Genomic DNA, 20,129 nt, shown 5'->3' on the forward strand with positions numbered 1-20,129 from the left:
AGATTTCCGTATTTTGACGCTGAACCATAAGCTTACTCAGAAGTTGAATGGAAAGGGGTATATTTCTGTTATTGTTATTGTTCAATGTAGGGTTGTTTTGGATTCCAGGATTTGACCATAGAAACCAAATAAAGCCATATATTTCTAATAATTTCGTCAGAACTACTTGTTTAAATACTGTTACTACAATAATCAAGGAATTTCAAACATTTAATATAAAATATAATTATACAGTATATTTAAATTCAGTGTCAATTATAATTGAATACATTACAATAGTTCCTACTTGCAGAGAAGTGGCTGCAAAAAACTTTGATCGATTTCTGCATGATATAATGCACGGACGTATCTTTATGGGTCTTTCTCAGGTTTAGGAGAATTTCTCCAAAAAATGCGTGACAAGGAACCTTGCTTTCCATGTGGAGGGCTCGATCATCAACTTTAACAACTCCAATAGGTAGATCATTGTAGTTATTTTTTTCAGAAATGACGAACTGTTTAACTTTTATTTCATCTTTAGCACTTGTTTTATTATCATTGGCACTTAGTTCCTTGATTTCACTTGCCACTGCTTGCAGATCAAAAGTCATCCCACCAAACTGCCACAACTGAAGAACCCTCACAGCAAAAACTTTCAAATGATCATTCAGTTCTGACCAGTAAGCATAAAGAGGTGAACCAAAAAAAGCTTGATTATAAGTGAAATGTTCCACCACAAGATTGGGATATATTTTGAGTAGGTCGTCAGCCGTATCTATTTGTTTTTCTGTAGTTGTAATGGGTTTTTTGGATGTGGTGGTTGGTTTTTTTGTAGAAGGATTTTGTCTTTTGTCCAATGCCGATTTTCCATGTAACAACATATCTATGAGTCGTTTGGTCTCCATGTTGATATTGAAACGTACGTTATCAACTCTTCTCTTTCTCCTCTGAGGAAGAGATACGGAATTATGGTTCTTCATTGCTTTTGTGGAAGATTTTATTTCCATGTTGGTACTAGCTGTAGAAATTGGAATTGAATTCGCTTCACGCAGGATGTTCCGCTGATACTTGGGCAATCGCTTGTGCTCTTCTATCAAGATAAGTCGAACTTTGTAGGATGGGTATGTTTTGATTATTTCTTCTAAGAGATCCACTTCAGAATTTTTCCAATGGTTTTGAACGTGCACCAGATGGATACTTTTGTTGTCGACTTCCGTTGCTGCTATACATCTTGGGACTCTGATACTGGCTGAAGTTATGGCGGATAATAATAGTAGAATCATCATGAAGAAAATCAGGCCACAAAGTGCTGTTGTAACCCAGCAGGTCCCGATGTAATCTATAACAAAAATTTTTTTTCAGAATGAAGCGGTTGAAAAAGTGAATGGCAGTCAAGTACTGACGATTCTAGTCATTTCGTTATATTATCGCCAGAAATAATTTTGTGATAGGTAATTATAAATAATGGATTATAGTTATCCAGTTCCGCAAAGTAGCTAAAGCGGGCCATTCACAATTGAAAAACTGATAAACCAAAATTTGATCAAAATCGGTATTGAATTATCAATTTGTTTGATGGGTCACAAACAGTCTCAAGGCCTGAATTAATTTTACGAATATACTACTAACATGCTTATTAGCATATTTCCGTAGTTGCTTCATTCCTGAGATACAGGGCACTAAAATTAAAAAAAAAGGTATTTATAAAATATAATAAAAATCCTTACACCGAATTGACTGAAATCTGCTACAGATATTTGAAGTAATAAGGCGTTTGTTCCGTCCGAATTATTTTGAAATTATTAGGTCCAGTGGCGTCTCAGTGGGCACCACAGGCAACAATATCAAGAAAAAAGAACGTCACTGACTTTTTTTCAGCTTTAATTTTTTTTAGATTAGGCAACTACAAATTCAACATTTTCGTCGCTTGTATTTTTTTCATATCAAGTTTCGTTTTCGAAAAAGAATACTTTCTTTTTCTGACGATATTGATCTCGCCAGGAGCTGAAAACTCCACGACAAATATCGTCTTGGTCTGGTGGTCGAGAAGGACTACATCAGGCTTATTAGCTTGTATGAGCCTGAGAGTGGGGAATGAATAGTTCCAATAAATTCGGGACTTATCGTTCCCCACAACGGATTCAATATCCCCCGGAGGGTAGGGCAACACCGGTGTCTCGTCAATACCGTAAGAGTGCCGTAGATGGTAGTATAGCACTCTTAGGGCCGCGTTATGTCGATGGGTATAGGGCGAGGCCGCATATGCTGGACATGCTGATAGCAAGTGCGTTAGGGTTTCGGGCGCCTCGTGGCAGGCCCTGCACCTTGTGTCAGGAACCGCTATACCCATCACGCGACTGCGGTAGACTAAGGTGTTGAAGACACCATCCTGGCAAGCCATGATGAACCCCTCAGTTTCCGACCTCAGCCCACTCGACCTGAGAAAAGCGAAGGTCAGGCGCTTTGATAAGCCAAGGCCTCCAATGTTATTGAAGAAGACCCCATGCATCGGCTTATCCTTGTGTTTCCGCAGAAGAAAGGTGATCTCTGCGGCTTTTCTCTGAGCTTTTTGCTGAACAGGTTCCAACTCGGTGACAGAGTTGTGGTCACCTCGTTCAGTGTCGAAAACTATACCGAGTTCATCAGCTGCTCGAGCAGCTGCCCTAAGGAGGAATGCTCCAATTCCTGCTCTCTCATGGTCACGGACCATGCAGAGAAGGGGATCCGAACTCCTGACGACTTTACAGGCTGTATCCAGTACCATTCTGTCATGTAGACACTCCAAACTCAAAAGTCCACGACCTCCCTGTTGTCGGGGGAAGTACAACCGTGGAACGGACGATTTGGGATGCAAACTCCTATAGAGATGCATCATTTTTCGGGTCCTTACGTCGAGTTGATACAGCTCATCCCGAGTCCACATCACTACTCCAAACGAGTAGAGTAAGATTGGAACGGCAAGCATATTTGTTGCAGCTACTTTGTTCTTCCCCGACAGTTCCGATGACCAGATCTGTCGAAGTTTGTGCTGATACTTGCCGCGGAGAGAGTTTTTCACTTCAGTTACCTCTTGTGAGTGACGTTCCACCCCGAGGTAAGTATACGTCTCTCCGGCATCCAGATGATGTAGGATGCTTCCATCTACGAGCTGCACATCCTCTCCGTAGTCCCCGCATCGTCCACTTTTGAGATGAACCATTGCACATTTGTCTATCCCGAATTTCATACCGATAGCATGCGTGTACTCTTCCACCACCTTCAAGATCCTTCTCTCCAGAGGCATATAGTTTAAGATCATCCATATAAAACAGATGGGTGACCTTGTGCCTCCGGTTTACGGGGGTGCCACAGTTATACCCTCGAGTATTTCTGAGCGCCACGGATAATGGCAATAGTGAGATACAGAATAGAAGGGGACTGAGGGAATCACCCTGAAATACACCCCTTCTGGAAGTGACCCACCCTGTTTGGACTCTTGCTTGACCAAATGTTATGGTGAAGCGAGTTCGCCAAAGTGGTATCAGTTGTTCAATGCATCTCACTATGTTGTCGGGTACCGCAAGGCATCTGAGCAAATGCAAGATGAGCTCATGCGAAATTGTATCAAATGCCTTACGGTAATCGATCCAGGCCATAGAGAGGTTACGCTTATATTGTATCGAGTCCTGCGTTACACATCTATCGATGAGCAGGTTCTCTTTACATCCAGCGACTCCTCTCTTCGACCCTCTCTGCTCATATATCCGTTCGAACACTCAGTCAACTGCGGTGAGTATTCGTGTGTATAAGATGCTTGTAAACAACTTATAACACGAATTCAAGCATGTTATCGGTCTGTAATTCTTAGGAACCGACAAATCTCCGTTTTTGGGGATAAGAGCGGTCCGCCCCTCGACAAACCAATCCGGAATCGGCTGTTCTCCATCCAGCCATGAGTTTAAAACTCTGGCCAGATGGCGGTGGGTACTTGATAGTTTTTTCCACCAATAAGTGTTCAGCCCATCTGGGCCTGGAGCAGCAAAGTTCTTGGAACCAACAAGGGCCCTTCGAACGTCATCCGGGGTTATCGGGTTGCGCAGTTCATTGGGATCAGGCTGTCGAAGCTCTCTGTTGAAATCTTCGAACTGCGCTAGGGCTGGAGTGTTTAAGTTGAGTGGCTGCTGCGGGTGTTCATAGATATCCTTCCAGAAGGATTCCACCTGATCAGCGGTCGGCGGATTATCCACAACACGTGGAGGCTCTTGAAATGAGCGAGAAGGTTTCTCGCGAAATCTAAGGTTTTCCGCGATACTTCTCGCTCGCCTCACTAGTGACTTCTTAGCAGCCACTAGCATTCGTATCCTATCAAGGCAATGCTGTTTGGTGGTCAGCAGCACCATTATTATTATTATTATTATTATTATTATTATATTTAAAAAAAAATCGTATTAAATCCTCAACCAACCTAAATTCTGAAATTTATTCGTGTTTCATCGACTTACATGGTTAACTTTATTATTGCTGTTCACGTAATTTAGGTATTGTTAATACATTCCATATATAATTAGAGTGAAAATTATTTTGACAAGGACAATTAATTACGTTAATTATATGAATTTGATCAAATATTTTTTATATTTTTATTTCCAATATTTACACTTTATTGTATACTTTTCAGTTCCACGAAGAAGTGAGTTCTATGTTAGAAATTTGTAAATATGTTCTACCTTTTGATTAAAAAATAACTCTTCAAATAACTAGATTGAATTTAAAACTGATAACTGAAAAAAAATCTTTTTATTTCTACGTACTGAAAATTATTATGATAACACTTCAAATATTAAAATTACATTCAAATCCTCAAGCGTTTTCATACTGACTAAGGCAGCTTGAAGAAGCTATTGAATGGCGAAACACGTTTTGTAAACTGTTGAGTGAAAATTTCACAATGAAATGTTGCATGAATGAATGCATGTCAAACTGAAGTAGAATTGTGTGTGTTGGTAATGGAAAATACTCACTTGGAAAATGTGTGAAAACGGCTGTGGCTCCTGAGGTGATACCCTCCAATCTGGATTTCTCAAAATACATCTTTTTACTCTTCGAATTGTCATCTCTTTCTTCTAAGACATACAACAGCGGTGACTTCTCTTCTGTGCTAATTTTTGACATTTTTTATCACATCCTGGAAAACATTTCCAAATTAATTATTCATTATCATGGTCACCAGGCTATCTTACAATGCTGCATGTAGCACGAATGATTACTTTTATTTATTTGATTTGTATCATGTAAAACCATCACCGAAAAAAAAGTTATTTTGACATCTACAGATATTCCACTCAATGACATAATTTATTTTGTTTATTATACAGGGTGGCTCAAAATTCTAATTCAGGTCAATAATGTGGTCCTCCAAATAAATAGGGAGAAAGTATTAAAGTATTGAAGGTATACATTACCCTTCTTAATGCTTTTTGACTGTTTAATCTTCCATGATGTGGAAAATGAACAAAGTTAAAGCAGTAAAGGATTTGCTGAAGTGTAATAATGGGAGAATCGAAAAAGATTATTTTCCGAAACATCAACCATATGAAGAAAGCTAAGTGTGGAAATTTCTTTTTTTTCCTTGAATGTGTAGCCAAAATACGACAAGTCACTGACTAACTGAACTTACAAATATATCACCCATCAGTAACTTTTCGGGGTAAACTGTTTAGTTTGACCTTCATTACACTTCAGCAGATTCTCTATAGCTTTAACTGTTTATTTTCAGATTGTTGAAGGTTTTTTGCCCCAGAAACAGTAAGAAGCACTGACTTCTCCACAAAATGTCAATTTTCAGTAAAATACGAGGTCTGTTAAAAAAATAAGGTGAATTTTCAAATTTCGCTGGCTAAGTACATTCGATTATTGATTTTTACACTCGTCTCGAATATATGTTCACAGTTTCAGCTGTTTAGCATATTTTTTTTGTTGGTGAGAGGCATAAAAGTTTTTTGCGTGTTCGGCGATTTTCTGCTATAGAAAAAAGTGGATCATAGATTTTGCGTCAAATTTTGAGTGAACAATGGAATAAAGTGCTCAAAAACACTTGCAATGATACGGTAATTGTACTCTGGGTCAGAAAAATTTTTACAAGTGGTACAAGCTTTTCACAGAAGGTCGAGAAGATGTGAATGACAAAGCTCGCCCTGGACGCCCCAGAACATCAACAACAGATGAAAATGTTGAGAAAGTTAAGAAATTTTTTATGAAGAATCGGCGAGTCACTATTAGAGAAGTTGCTGAGGATGTCGGCATATCGGTCGGCTCATGATATGCATTTTTTTCGGAAATGTTCGTCATGAAGCGTGTCACAGCAAAGTTTATTACAAATTACTCAATTTTGATCAGGAAAACCGTCGCATGAACATCTCTCAAGAATTGATGAATGACTTAAATGGCAATCCAGATTTGCTTTAAAGGGTCATAACTGGTGGAAAATCATGGGTATATGGTCATGACATCGAAACCAAAGTCCTATCGTTCCAATGAGAGTCAATACCAAAGTTTTGCTGGTCAATAAGGAGTATTATCTTTGAGTTATGCACCGCTTGCCAGAAGCAATACGAGGAAAACATCACGATAATGCACTTGCTCAATAGTCATTGCTTGTTCGTAATCATGCATCAGCCACCGTATTCACCAGATTTGAATCCTTCTCTTCCTGTTCTCAAAATTGAAGAAACCCATGAAAATACGGCGTTTTGCGATGATTGGGGGGATGAAAACAGATTCTCCGAGAGATCTCAAGGATATACCAAAAAAAGGATATCAGAACTGCTTCGAAGGTTGGAATAAACGCTTGAACAAGTGTAATGTATTTCAGAGGGACTACTTCGAAGGGGACAAAATGAAAATTTGATGAATAAATGAATTTTTTTGAGAAAAATTAAAATTTACCTTACTTTTTGTATTATGTATTTGATAACTGAATACATAGAAACATTTTTCAAAAGTTCTGGGGATACTGGATGTTTCGGGGATGAGAAATATTATGAATGAATGTTTTTATGAATTTTTATTTGAAATATATGAATATTGGAATTTTGATAAGGAAATAACGTTGTTGAAAAATGGCAGGACGATAAAAAATACAATTCACGTTTTTCTAACGTTTCGCGTTTTTATTATCGTTCCTTCGGTTCTAAAAATGAAAGCCAGTTATCTAACGCTCTTGTCACAATGCACATTTCCTTTAGATATTAGTATTTTCAAAGAGAGAACTCACATTAGGCGTGAGTAACAGTACAGAGTAATGTAGAATGCATCGGTCATATATTAACAAGAAGCAATAATCGGAAAAATTATGTATAGTAGTAATAAACGACGTATCTGTTAGTCGACTGGTTTAGCGACATTTATAAAATATGTAGAAAGGAATTGGAAAGACATATCATCACAAATAACAAGGAAAACACTACTGAAAACATTGAGCAGTCGCTAATTCGATCTTTGACATAACTGCATACACACCTCACAATAAGTTAGGCTATCATCATACACAGGTGCAACAAAATCAGTTCTATAGATATATGATGGAATTGGCCGACACTTGATGAAAATCCATAACTAACGTATTCAAAAAAAACACTTTACTGTGAGATTTTCACTGAACAATTTTACAAAAATGCAACACGTGTTTCACCATATAATAGCTTCTTTGGGAGTGTCTTTACTAACTAGATTCTACTTTTACAATTTTACAATATGAAGTCCTTACATTTCAAGTACCTGAGTTGTAATGAATTAAATTATTTGAGTATATGTATCAGTTTCCACATTTGGAAAAATATTTAGTAACGGGGAATTATTCAATTCTAATTGATCATTCAATAAATTACCCGAATTCCTGAATCTATTGATTTCTAAACATTCTAGAAGATTGATTTTCAAACTCTTCTCTTCTGAATGTAACACGTCATATTTATTCATGTTTCAACTCTTGTCCTTCTGCTAAAAAGTGGTTTGCAAACCATTTATATGCTCTTTAAATCTTTGGGAAAAATGTTCTCCCTGTTTGGCCACTATACTGTTTTGAGCAAGAGCCACAAATCAGTTTTTATATTTACTCCTGGTCTATTCAACACAGGAGTTTTGTCTCGTTTTTAATAAATTCACTTAGACTATTATTCGTTCTGTAAGCTACGTTTACACATTCTTTCTTCAAAAAACGGGCAATATTATTGGTAAATATGACAATGTCCTATAACTGACGTTACCGCATCTTGAATTTGGGTAGACCTGGTCCATAGGTTGCTTTTGTAGTTTTTTGGAAAGAATGGAGTCTATAATATCTTCCTTATAACCGTTGTTGATCACGATTTGTTTGTTCAAACTCAGCTCTCTCTGGAAATTACTCTCAGACAGTGGAATATTCAATAGTCTATGAAGCATACTATTTAGTAATCAGTGTGCGTTGGAACAGCAGCGGACGAATTGCAATCGACTAAATTATTTACTCACCGAAATTCAAAAGTTGACACTATGCGGCTAGCCTTAAATAATCAAATCTTGACTTACCTGTTGATAACGAAACTATCAGAAACTATCTTCTTTGTTGACACACAGCGAATCACAACTTTTTTCTTGAGCAGATTTCTGCCTTGAATTTTCGTGACTCATTCGTAAACAAAAGAAATAAAACAAATAATAATTTCGTCCTAACAGTAAATATTTTGAAAACTTTCCATTGAACATAACATTCATGAATGTTTGGATTTTGAGTTGGTTATTTTGATGATTTGATTCACATATATTATTGATGGTAGTAGTTTTATAACGGGACAACATTATGAAGGGTTCATTTTGTATAATTATGTGAAATAAGGCAAATTTAAATCGAACTTTTGGGGAACATATTTACGTGATTGGGAGATAAAGTGAATAACCAGCTGTCGTCTCCTTACGAATCCTGGCAGTCTAAACTTCTTCGACCTGAAGACTGACGAGGTCTTTCCTATTAATGTGCACTTTTTATAACGGCAAGGGTCATCGTCGTGGCCCTGGAGTGTTTATTTCTGGCAAATCAACTTTCTTACAGAACTAAAGTATTAATGTGTGTAGGAAGTTGTCCTTAACAAATTTTTCTCAATTAGTTTTATAAAAAATATCATAGTAGAACTACCATATCTGATTTTTAGCATATCTTGCAAGCCTTCTGCCTGAAAATGGTGTTTTTTGTATAATTTTTGTTAAGTCTTTAGCTGAAACAAACCATGGAGTCTCGCGATGTTTGTACTTTCAAAAGTACCATGTCGATAGGAGAACCTGTGCCCAACAATGCATTCGTGGTTCAGCCTGGCACCATTAACGAGACCTATGCTCTATGGCGGGTCGAAACAGCGTTGTGTCGTAGTGGTTTAGGAATTCTTTGTCTATGGGTTGATGAATCAATAACTTCTTGAAGACAAGCCCCGTTAGATGACCTACCTTCAGGTAAGGACCGCCTTATTGTACCCTCAAGAAACCGCGTATGCTTGTGAACAAGAGAACTTGTTATTGTTATGTGATGTTATTCGTATAAAAGAAACGCTTTTCCTGTTTCAACTGAAACAAAATGAATACTTTTTCAGGAAAAAGAAAAAGATTGATAGGTATGTCATAAAGGAAGCGAAACCGGTTTTGTTCCCGACGACTTGTGGGCCTTCGAGTTGAGAAAAACGGGTGACTATCATGAGGAAATGAATAACATATCTTCTGAGAAATTGCTTAGGAATATAGTTCCGAAAATAAAAGCGAATTGTGTAACTGATTCAGACAACGCTCCATACCATTCCAGAAAAGCTGAAAAAATTCTCACTACAGCCACAAAAAAGCTGTAATTTGAGACTGGATGCTTTTGAAAAGTATACCATTCAAGAATAACATGGTGATATAATTAATACATTGTTGACTAAATTGCTAAAGCCCATAATAGATAGTGAACGAACATGAAAAAAAATACAGTTCTTTTTTTTAATATCCCCCCCCTTTTATTTTTTGAACGGGTCAACTAAAAAAATACAAATTTGGAATAATGAAATTAATGCATGAATACTTCATTTTGAAGTGAAATTGACGAATGAAACTTTCAAGATGGCGACTGGGCGCGATCTGGTAAAAAAAAATTAAATAGAAATGGGGGGTTTTGTGACACATCATTTTGAACCTGACGAATAGTTCATAACTCTAGAATATAATGTCAATATCTTCAACTACTACAAAATGGCGGAACTTTTAATAATTACCTGAATACTTGACATTTAACTACATAATATAAGGTAATAAGCTTGAGGTCACTTCAGAAGATGCTCGAAATGGTTGCCTTGAACTTCTTGACATATGAACAGCCTATCCGATATTTCACGCCAAACATTTTCGAACACAATATCTTTACAAATATTTATTATTCTCTGCCATATATCCAATATTGAAGCAGGTTCAATTTCATACACTTTTTGCTTCAAATAGCCCCATAAAAAGTGCAAAAGTGTCAAATCTGGCGAGTGGGCTGGCCATTCTGAAGAACCTCGTCGGCCAATCCAACGACCGGGAAAAGTAGTAACCAAATAGTTTCTTACTCGTCTGGAGTAATGTGGTGGTGCTCCATTTTGTTGGAATACAATATCCATATCGAATTCATTAGGATTCCCTTCGACCATTTCAGTGATGAGAGGGTCAACAGTAGTTTTCAGCATATTCAAATACAGTTGCCCTGTTGAATTTTGATCAATAAATAGGGGACCTACAATATGGTTTCCCAATATTCCTGCCCAAACGTTAATTTTTTCTGGATATTGGATATGTGTTTCCCGGAAAACGTGAAGGTTGGTGTCATTCCAATAACGGCAATTTTGTCTGTGAACATTGCCGTTTGAAAAAAAATGTACATTTGTCACTAAAACAAATATTGTGGAGATAGGTAGGATGCCTTGCAATGGTTTCCCTCATGATATTGCAAAATTCTGTTCTTCGATCAGGGTCATGTTCAATTATTTGGAGTACCATTTTAATTTTATATGGATGATACCTATGCCTCGTCAGAAGTATCCACACAGTAAAAGGAGACACTTCACAAACATTCGCGACGAAATAAGTAGACTGATCAGGATTTACTACTAACTCACCAATTATTTGCACTTGCTGTTCTTTCGGAATGGACGGATGACCTGGGGGCTTTTTGTTATTTTCATTACCGGTAGTTGTGAATTTGAATACAAGTTCCCTAAAATATTTTCTACAGATGGGACGATTCGGAAAATGTTCATTGAAAATCCTTTCGGTCTCGTGAAAGTTACGCGTCGCACCGTAAATAAAAATCGCTTCAATTTTTTCTTCCAATGGACGAGAATAGATCATTTCAGAGATTATTGAAGTGGTACCTTTCTATTAGTAAAACCGAAAACTAAATATGAATATTCTAACTGAACAATGATGTTCATTGTCGTATTGGCATTTTTTGTCGTTTTTATAAACAAAAAATAACTTAACAAACCTTATCGGGTTGTTGGAATTGCCATATGGCAGATAAAAAGGGATATTTCTAGAAATATCGATATTAATGTGTTTGTTTTCAGAAAATTATTAAATGTTCTGTCATGTAGTAGGTGAAGATATTGACTTCATATTCTAGGGTTGTGAAGTATTCATCAGGAGCTTCAAAATGATGTGTCATAAGACTTCCCTTTCCAATTAGTTTTTTCTCAGATGGCCCCCAGTCGCCATCTTGAAAGTTTCATCTGTCAATTTCACTTCAAAATAAAGTAATCATGCATTCATTTCATTATTTCAAATTAAATTTTTTGGGGTTAACCCGTAGAAATGCACTGTATAATAATATATTGTTGACGGAATTGCTAAAGCACATACTAGAATAATATTACGTCCTCCCCGTTACCACGACGAGCTCAACCCAATTGAGCTCATTCGGGCGGACATAAAAAAACCATGTTGCTAAAAAATTCTACTTTTGAATTTTGTGATATTAAAAATATTTTTAGTGAAGCTGTTTCGTCCATCACCGTTGAAAAATGGAATAATGGCGTAAAGCATGTGACTAGTTAACTGATAATTTTTTTAATTAATTCGCTGAAACGTCATTTTGAAATCAAAAACTGTGTACCCATTTGTCCTGCTGAAATAAAATAACCTACTTTTTTATAGTTCATTTAATGTTGGTTAAACTCTGAATAATTTTCCTATACCCAACTGCATATTATTAAAAAAATCGATCGAGTAGACCCACTAACTTTTGACCTAGTGCGACTCTGTACAAGCAACCTTGTCTGGGAGATGACGTGCACTATGCATGATAATGTTTTGGAGCACTCCGTTGCTTGGATGGACAGAGTTTAGACTTTGACGTTGTTTCTCATGCTATATATTCTCATTCTATGTATTTTTGTTCAGGCCGAGCCACATTTAAAGATACTCTATTGAAGAAGGCAGCATAGAGAGCTTTTTTATTGTTGATCTTGTCTGAAATTAGACCCTGACATTGTTTCTCAAAATTGAAATATATATGGCAACGTGGTGAATGGTAAATGATTGCCACAAAACAACCATTTCTCTGGCAAAAATCACGCTGAATATTGAATTATATCAGACAGACATTTATGCAAGATACCTCATAGAAGTAAGGTCTCGCAGATGTTTCTCGTTCATCCAGCAGCAGGACCGTACTGAACCTATTCGAGTAGAACACCTACAGTAACTTCAGTACAGGCACTTTTCTGTTTGGGTCGGATATTTCCTGAACTGATGAGAGGTAATACCTCGAAACCGGTCTGAAGGTGATCTACTCGAATAATTTCATCATGGTCCTATAAATCAATATCCAACGGGGTATTAGCCAGGGAAGTAGTTGTTTTCCGGCAGGCATTTTCCAGAACCTACGGTGTAGGTAGTTGAAAGAGATGAATATCTCGAGACTTTTTTTCGAAATATTCATTTTTTAGTACCTACCTAGATGTAAACAATTCTTCTTTGATTAATACGATCACAATAGTCAAATCAAGACGGTTCCAGGAATAGTCAGGAATTACAAGACATCCGAAAGCTAATGAATGTGACGGACACGATCATCAATTCTATATGGATCCTGAACCAGTTGTGGGGGTACCAAAATCTATGGTACTAAACTGAATTTTTTGTTTTTGTTGATTCGTTCAGCTAGACAGTTTCACCAATTTTGCTGTGTTTTCTCATCTCCATAATAGTTTGCTTATTTTTTTGCAGGTTCAAAATTTCATTTTGGAGTTGCTGATATGTTGAAAGAAACATAGATGTACACGAAGTATTATAAAAAATCATTTATTTTTCATGTCAAGGACTCATTACGTATATTGGCAATTGATTTTCGATCTAACCTAATTACTTAATATCTAATCATAAATAAATTACTATAAGCGGTTCGGGAAATGATTTTGTTAGCATACAATAAATATCAGAAAATAAATAGTCCAAAACCAAAAACCCAGTTGCGGTATCTAAGTAAGACTACTTAGATAACGCGTTATTCCACAAAGAACCAGAAAATTAGTTCGATGGGGAAAAATCAGTCGAAATTAATTTAACATTATTACAGGACTTTCTCAGGGAAATCGTTCTGAATTTGCTTTCAGCAATAAAAAGATATCCATGAAAAAATCTCATCGAGTGAAAATCATAAATCTAGGGATACGTTCGTGGAATTCATCAAATATCTTTCAATTCCGTTTGCGTTCCAACTGGCATAAATTAACTTAATGTTCGTTTCAGTCTGCATTTTCATTGTTTACCACCCAAAATATGCACTTTTTCTTCGTCTCAGAGAAATGTTCACACTCTCCACAGGCATGTCCCATCTGGAATGTTGAGATTGGATTTCTGTACAGTCAAGAAGTCTGGATGTTCTCTCGCATCTCCTACTGATCTGCCAATATGCAAAACCTTCTGGACAACGATACATGTACGCTTCCATCCTGCCTCTTGTATTGAATGATCTCGAGCATCTGAGGAAACTGCTACTGCAGGCGGCTGGCGCAAGCTCGAAATATCCTTCAACAGGACATAGAGGTTGTCGACTGCTCACTGGGACCTGAAACGAGAGTTGAACTCAGCGAAAATAGGTGAAAACTTCGAAACTATACAATGTTATTGAAAGTCTCGTAAAAAAAAAGAGAAAAAAACAATCACAAACCAAAAAATTTACTTTTGTAATTGTGGTGGTGATGAAGGAATTATTCGTCTGATTGTTGAAGAAGACTCATTGAATTAGGTATCGGTTTAAGCAAAAAAATTCAATAGAAAACAATATAAGATGGTCATCTTCGTAAGTATTCTGGTGTCACCTACTAACAGCATTATAATCGTTACCTGAATATTGTACCCCCTTTAGTTGTAATTAACATAAAAAAGTCGATTTGAAAAATGAGCTTACCTACAAAGTACACCAGTTTATCCTCTTCAAAATCTCACTTGAATTAACTTTTAAACAGTATGAAATGGTTCATTTTATTGGTTAGCTCATTTTTTGAATCTATTCTTCTCAAATTAGCATCATTTTTACATAAAACTAAGTAATATGCGGCTTTAACAGTTACAGTGTATAGCTCGCATTTGCTTTGAGAATAGCTACTAAGTGTATGGAGTGGTTCATTATTTTTTTCGAGGCACGTAGCATTCGCTGCCTCCTACTCCATTGCTAATCCGGTACTGATAACAATAAAACATTGTTTCTCACATCAAACTTCCATTAGCAGTTCGTGAAGAAGAAGATATCAAAAAAAGTTTATCTCAAAACTTTTATATATCACAGCATTCAGCGTTTTTGAATTATTCACCAATAAAATGGTTAACGCTTTCGCGGCCAAGATTTCGGGTTTGAAGGCCGTGGATTTTTGGAATTTCTTCCTGACGTTTCTCTGGCGCGAGTGGCTAGCTTTCTCAGAGGTTATTACATCCTGAATTATTATTTCTGATAATTGGATATTACGGCTGCGTAACACGTGTTTATGTTGACTCTACAGGTAGTTTGGTGTACCTGTATCTGGCTTAGGTGAATTACGTAAAGCCTGTTTATATTAGATTAGATTGTCGGGAGCTGGCCCCTGGCCTGATTCACTGCGACCGTTTTAGATCTATTGTGATGCTCCTTGGTTGTCAGAGATCATTGATCTCTTTGATGAAACTCTATAGCCTTGACACTGACCCCTTCATATAGCTGGTTTCTGGTTTCTCTTCCCCGCATCTTGCGTATCACTTCGCATTCACAGAGCACATACAGTGCGGTTTCTTCCTCTTCTTCTGCATTGGTTTCCTTCTGTTAGACCCATGTTGCTCATATGTTTCCTGAGTCGACTATGCCCCGTTAGTAGACCCACCACTACCCTTACAACATTACTTTTGTGGTTTAGCAGGTCTTCCGTGAATCTGGAGGATGGTTTCTTTATAAACTCTTTCGTCTGCGTCATTCCTGGGAGCTTATTTCACCAATCTATCAATTCGGCTTGCATCCATGAGTTTATGGATGTCTATATACATGCTTTCGCTATCCCGCAGAAGGGTTCTGGGACGATCATAGTCTTGGATGCGCCCTCACGGGCTAGAACATTGGCCTCCTCATTGCCCTTCTGACCCTCATGTCCAGGTACCCAAACTAGAGTGACCCTATTTTAGGAACTTAGTACGCTTGATGCGCTGAGTGCGCTCAGACAGCTTCACACCAGTCTTGAGAAGACTTGAAATGAGCTGAGCGTCTTAATTGCCGCCTGGCTGTCGGAGAAAATGGCAATGGTTTTATTTGTCAACTTCTGCCTGTTTATATCCCCTATACAGTGTTCGATGGTCGTTACTTCTGCCTGGAACACAGTTACATTATGTTCGAGGCTGAATGCGATTCTCGCCTTTGCTCTGCCTCCGTATATACCAGCTCCCACTCCTTCTTGGGTCTTTGAGCCATCTGTATACCAAGTTTCTTCCACTTTTACCGGTGAGACATTTTGCCAGTCCTCTCTACTTGGTATGATGATTTTGAAATCTTTTTTGAAGTTGTATTGCGGAACTGTGTTATCTGCCGGCATTCCTAGTATTGGATATGTCTTCAGTTCATCGAACAGTTTCAAGTATTCTGCACTGTGTGACTGGCTGATTGGGGTTTGCCCCTGCATTAGCCTATGTGTCACCATTCGAGCTTCTCTTTGTATGTAGATGTGCGATGGTGGAAGTCCGAGTAGAACCTCAAGTGCTGCATTTGGGGTCATTCTCATGGCTTCCGCGACACTTAGGCACGTCAGCCTTTGTATGCCGCCTAATAACCTAGCCATACTCGATTCAGTTAGCCTGGTGGGATAATACCTGTACCTGGATTTGGTAAATTTTTAATAACGTTCGTTGACCCTTTTCTACCTGCCGTCATCATGTTTTCTGTTCTTGGACTTCTCAGATCGGGATTCCATATCCGATTGAGGTTGACAGCTTTTCCTTTTCTGTTGAAATTATATGTGTGTTTGTGGATTTCTATTGCCTCCCGTACCATTCGGCTATGGTATCCCTGGTCGGGGGCAATGAGTTCCGTGTTTGCAAACAAAATCATGTGGTTTCCTTCACTGAGTGCGTGTTCTGCCAGAGCTGACTTGTCTATTTGGCCTAGTCTGCAGTTTCTTTCATGCTTCTTCAGTCTTGTTTCCATGGATCTTTTGGTGGTTCCGATGTATACTTTCACACAAGTGCAGCGTATGCGATAAAACCCTGCTGCTGATAGTGGATCCCTTTTGTCTAGCGACCTGAGGCTTTGTTGAATTTTCTTGGTGGATTGGAAAACCGTTTTGATGTTGTGTTTTCCCAAGAGTTTTCCAATTCTGTGTGTGACCATACAGATAAAAGGTTGATGAGCGCGTGCAACCATCCGAGCCTTCTCCCCATTTTGAGCCGTAGAACTCTTCAGTTTCATGGCTTGTTGACCTCTGGTACACTGTAACTATTCGATCTTGAAGGTGTTCCAGATGCTCCGGTCCACATATGCATTAGCCCGTTCCGTTAGGGTGGAGATGACTCCTCTAGGATGGTGTTTTGATAGTGCATGCAGGTACCTATCCGTGTGCGTGGGTTTTCGGTACACTTTGTGGGTTAGTCTAGCACCACATCCTTCGATTAGTACATCTAGGAATGCTATCCGCTGCTTCTGTTCAGTCTCCATGGTGACTTCAGTCTCCATGGTACTTGATGATCGGATGTTGAGCTTTCAAGTGGTCTAGGAAAAGGTTGGGAGCGTCTCTTCCAAATACATGATATTGAGGAGGAGCGTGGCTCCTCCTCCTCCTGATTTCACCAAGATCTTGTTTTTCTAATACTGGGTGAATGAAAAATTCAATACTTTCAGCTATGGTATACGAAAAACAGCCATCGGAATAATGAAATAATGCGGAATTATCATAAAGGTAATAATTGCAGTAATTTATCTGATGATAATCAAATTGACGAAACCCCTTATGAAAATGAAGAAGAATTGGATTTTCCCTTGGTTGTAAAGTCTACCAGTAAGATGAATACATAAAATAGAATTTTGGATACTTTCTGGAACCAAAATTTCCAGAGTGAACATTTTTAGTATCATTCTCCCAGATCGGAAAAAACCCAGACATTGAGTATACCAGATCAAAATTTTTCTAAAGACGGATTCCTTCTGATAAACTGGTTGCGGGGGGGAACAATGGAAAACAGTATGTGTTAAAAACAAATTCTATTTTCTGACTAGAACAAAACAAAGTGATCAAACCGTTTAGTGTTGGAGGAGTAGGTTAGATTAGGTTTTGCTTTGGAAAGGGAATACCAAAATTTGTATTTATAAAAAATGAATGATAATGAGTTTTTTTTCAAATATCTTGAATATGCAGCAAAATAATTGTTGTTCATACGGAATATTTTGGTTTCATATGATTATATTTAGCCTAAGAATTGAAAGGATCCTCATCCATTCTTATAAGCCATCCAATATAATTTCTAATCTCAACTTTTCAGTTTTATTTTCATTTTTATTTCTTTATTTTTTGTTCAATCGTTCTATTTTTACTTGTATTTTATTTCAGTATTATTTCATTTCAGGTTATTTTTGTTTAATATAATTGTTATTTTCAGCTATTCATTTTTAATTCTTCTTCTTTAGTTGTTTCAGGGATTTCAAATCATTTTATATATCAGACAATGGAAGTCCGAACTAGTGAAAATCATTTCTAATCAGTTACATCAGAATGAATTATTTCGATATTTGAATATTTTGCTATAGTTTTTACATGACATTCTATCAGGTTCTAGTTTCAATGAAATGAAATTGCAATAAAAATTATATTTAGAAAAATTCGAGAACTGAAATGGTACTACAAGTACTTACTGGAGGCATCGAATTGATATCCAACATCTTATATAGACTGCTACTTGCTATTTCTCCTTGACAGGTCTGAGTTTCATGTGGTGGAAGACACTGAATTTTATCATTATCATAAACGAGCCCTTCCGGACAGCTCAGGACTAATATTTTATAGTCGTGGCTATTATTTCCTTTTGTGCATTGATAAAATAGGTTACAGTACTTTGGATGTCTTCTGAATCCAGTTGGACAAACTAATGCAACCTGATCACCTTCTAATTGAGCAATTGGGCATGGTTCCATGGAAGAGTTAGCAGTAGTACTACCGGTCGTAATTGCGATGCTTTCAGTCGTTAATCCCTCTTCTGTGGTAGAAGTGACAGAACCGTAAAGAGTACTACCTTCCGGAGTGACCTCGAAGGAAGACGTAGTACTTTCAGAAAATGTGCTACTTTCCGTAAACGAGCTATTCGTACTGACCACTGTAGGAGTTCCGGTATTTCCTATGGTGACATCCGTACTTTCGAATGAGACTGAGCTTGATTCTGTTGAATAAGTGGAGCTGTCAGTGGATAACGTGGAAAATGTACTTGTGAGAGAAGAAGGATTACTTTCAGTAGAAAAAGTACTCTTGTCAGTGGAAGTTGTGCTTGTTTCTGTGACAAGTGTATTAGCGTCTACAAAAAGTGTGCTACTTCCCGTGGAAAGTGTACTACTTTCTGTGAACGATGCAGTACTTCCAGAGGAAAGTGTGGTACTTTCAGAGAAGGGCTGTGATTCAGCATTGTTGATTTCTGTTGTAGAATAAAGAGTAGTACTCTCGGTAGATGAACTTAAATCTGTTGAAAGAGTGCTGATAGAACTTTCGGTGGTTACACTCAATGTAGAAGAAATAGTGCTGCCTGTTATTTCAGATGATATAGGAGTAGTAGTTTTGCTCTCTGTCGTACTGGCAACATCAGTGCCGCTGATGTCGACAGTACTACTAACAGTTTCGGTAGTGCTGCTAATGTCTGTACCATCACCGATGTTATCTGTAGTACTACCACTTAGGTATGTGGTGCTGCTGATTTCTGTGGTGCCAGCGCTGACGGTTGTGGTGCTGCTTATATCAGTAGTACTTCCCCCAAAGTCTGTGGTACTGCTAATATCTGTAGTACTGCTGCCATCTACTATATTTTCGTTCTGTGAAACGAAAAATGTTGATAAGTTTGAAACTTCACAATAATCAACCTTATAATAATAATACCTACCGAACTTGTGGTTTCATTATCAAGATTAACATTGGCACATTTTCCAGAAACAGCCCAAGGGTAGTTACAGGTGACAGCATCAGCATCCCAGATGGTACCTTTACCACATGAAAATTCATATCGGGTATAACCGTTGTTACTATTACTGACACATCTGTAAAATTTAGAACAATTTTGAGAGTCAGACATGAATCCATTCGCGGAACATTGTGGAGGTGATGTTGAACTATTTTGGTGCAACGATGAATTTGTTGATTGTGCTGAATGAGATGGTGATGATGGTGCAGTGATTTCTTTACAGTTATTGCGGTTTGAATCTTTGCGATAATTGCAGGTGACTAATGAGATATCCCAAATGGTCCCAGGCCCACAAATGAAACTGAATTTTGTGAAACCATTCGAACCGTTAGCAACGCACCTGTAAAATCTTTTGCAATCATAAGGATCGCCGAGATATCCTTCTTTTGAACAGTCGGTTCCAATTTCGCTAGATACGTTGGATGAATTCCACGATGATCCCTTGAAATTTTAGTTTAGTTTAGTTTTTGGTT

General features: G+C 37.7%; 3 protein-coding genes across 6 annotated transcripts in view; all 3 read right to left on the minus strand.

Annotated features, from left to right (window-relative positions):
- The window catches only part of LOC111505089 (uncharacterized), a 312,186-nt gene that overhangs the window by 224,044 nt on the left and 68,013 nt on the right, over window positions 1-20,129 (minus strand). The window lies entirely within an intron of this gene.
- LOC111515015 (uncharacterized) lies at window positions 193-5,350 on the minus strand. Its single transcript, XM_074179945.1, has 3 exons — window positions 5,199-5,350; window positions 4,980-5,143; window positions 193-1,318 (listed from the first exon to the last, which is right to left on the minus strand). The coding sequence occupies exons 2-3, from the start codon at window positions 5,128-5,130 to the stop codon at window positions 252-254; spliced, it is 1,218 nt and encodes a 405-aa protein (XP_074036046.1). The 5' UTR covers window positions 5,131-5,143; window positions 5,199-5,350; the 3' UTR covers window positions 193-251.
- The window catches only part of LOC111515014 (uncharacterized), a 78,788-nt gene continuing 71,935 nt past the window's right edge, over window positions 13,277-20,129 (minus strand). For 3 of the 4 annotated variants that reach the window (XM_074179950.1, XM_074179949.1, XM_074179948.1), the window contains exons 5-7: window positions 19,579-20,097; window positions 18,350-19,510; window positions 13,277-14,059 (exon numbers count right to left, since the gene is read on the minus strand). In XM_074179950.1, coding sequence (XP_074036051.1) covers window positions 13,757-14,059; window positions 18,350-19,510; window positions 19,579-20,097 — 1,983 coding nt within the window. In that variant the 3' untranslated portion in view covers window positions 13,277-13,756. The remainder of the gene's footprint in view (window positions 14,060-18,349; window positions 19,511-19,578; window positions 20,098-20,129) is intronic. The other variant, XM_074179951.1, reaches the window with a different exon arrangement.

Source organism: Leptinotarsa decemlineata, unplaced genomic scaffold, assembly GCF_025532065.1.
Source record: "Leptinotarsa decemlineata unplaced genomic scaffold, Ldec_3_MD MMD2_tig00026282_RagTag_RagTag, whole genome shotgun sequence".
Classification (NCBI taxonomy): Eukaryota; Metazoa; Arthropoda; class Insecta; order Coleoptera; family Chrysomelidae; genus Leptinotarsa; species Leptinotarsa decemlineata.

Coding starts and splice junctions, on each gene's coding strand:
- LOC111515015 (XM_074179945.1), bottom strand. CDS start 5,130: ATGTCAAAAATTAGCACAGAAGAGAAGTCACCGCTGTTGTATGTCTTA. Junction 1,319..4,979: donor CGTTTTCACACATTTTCCAA/GTGAGTATTTTC, acceptor TTTTTGTTATAG/ATTACATCGGGACCTGCTGG.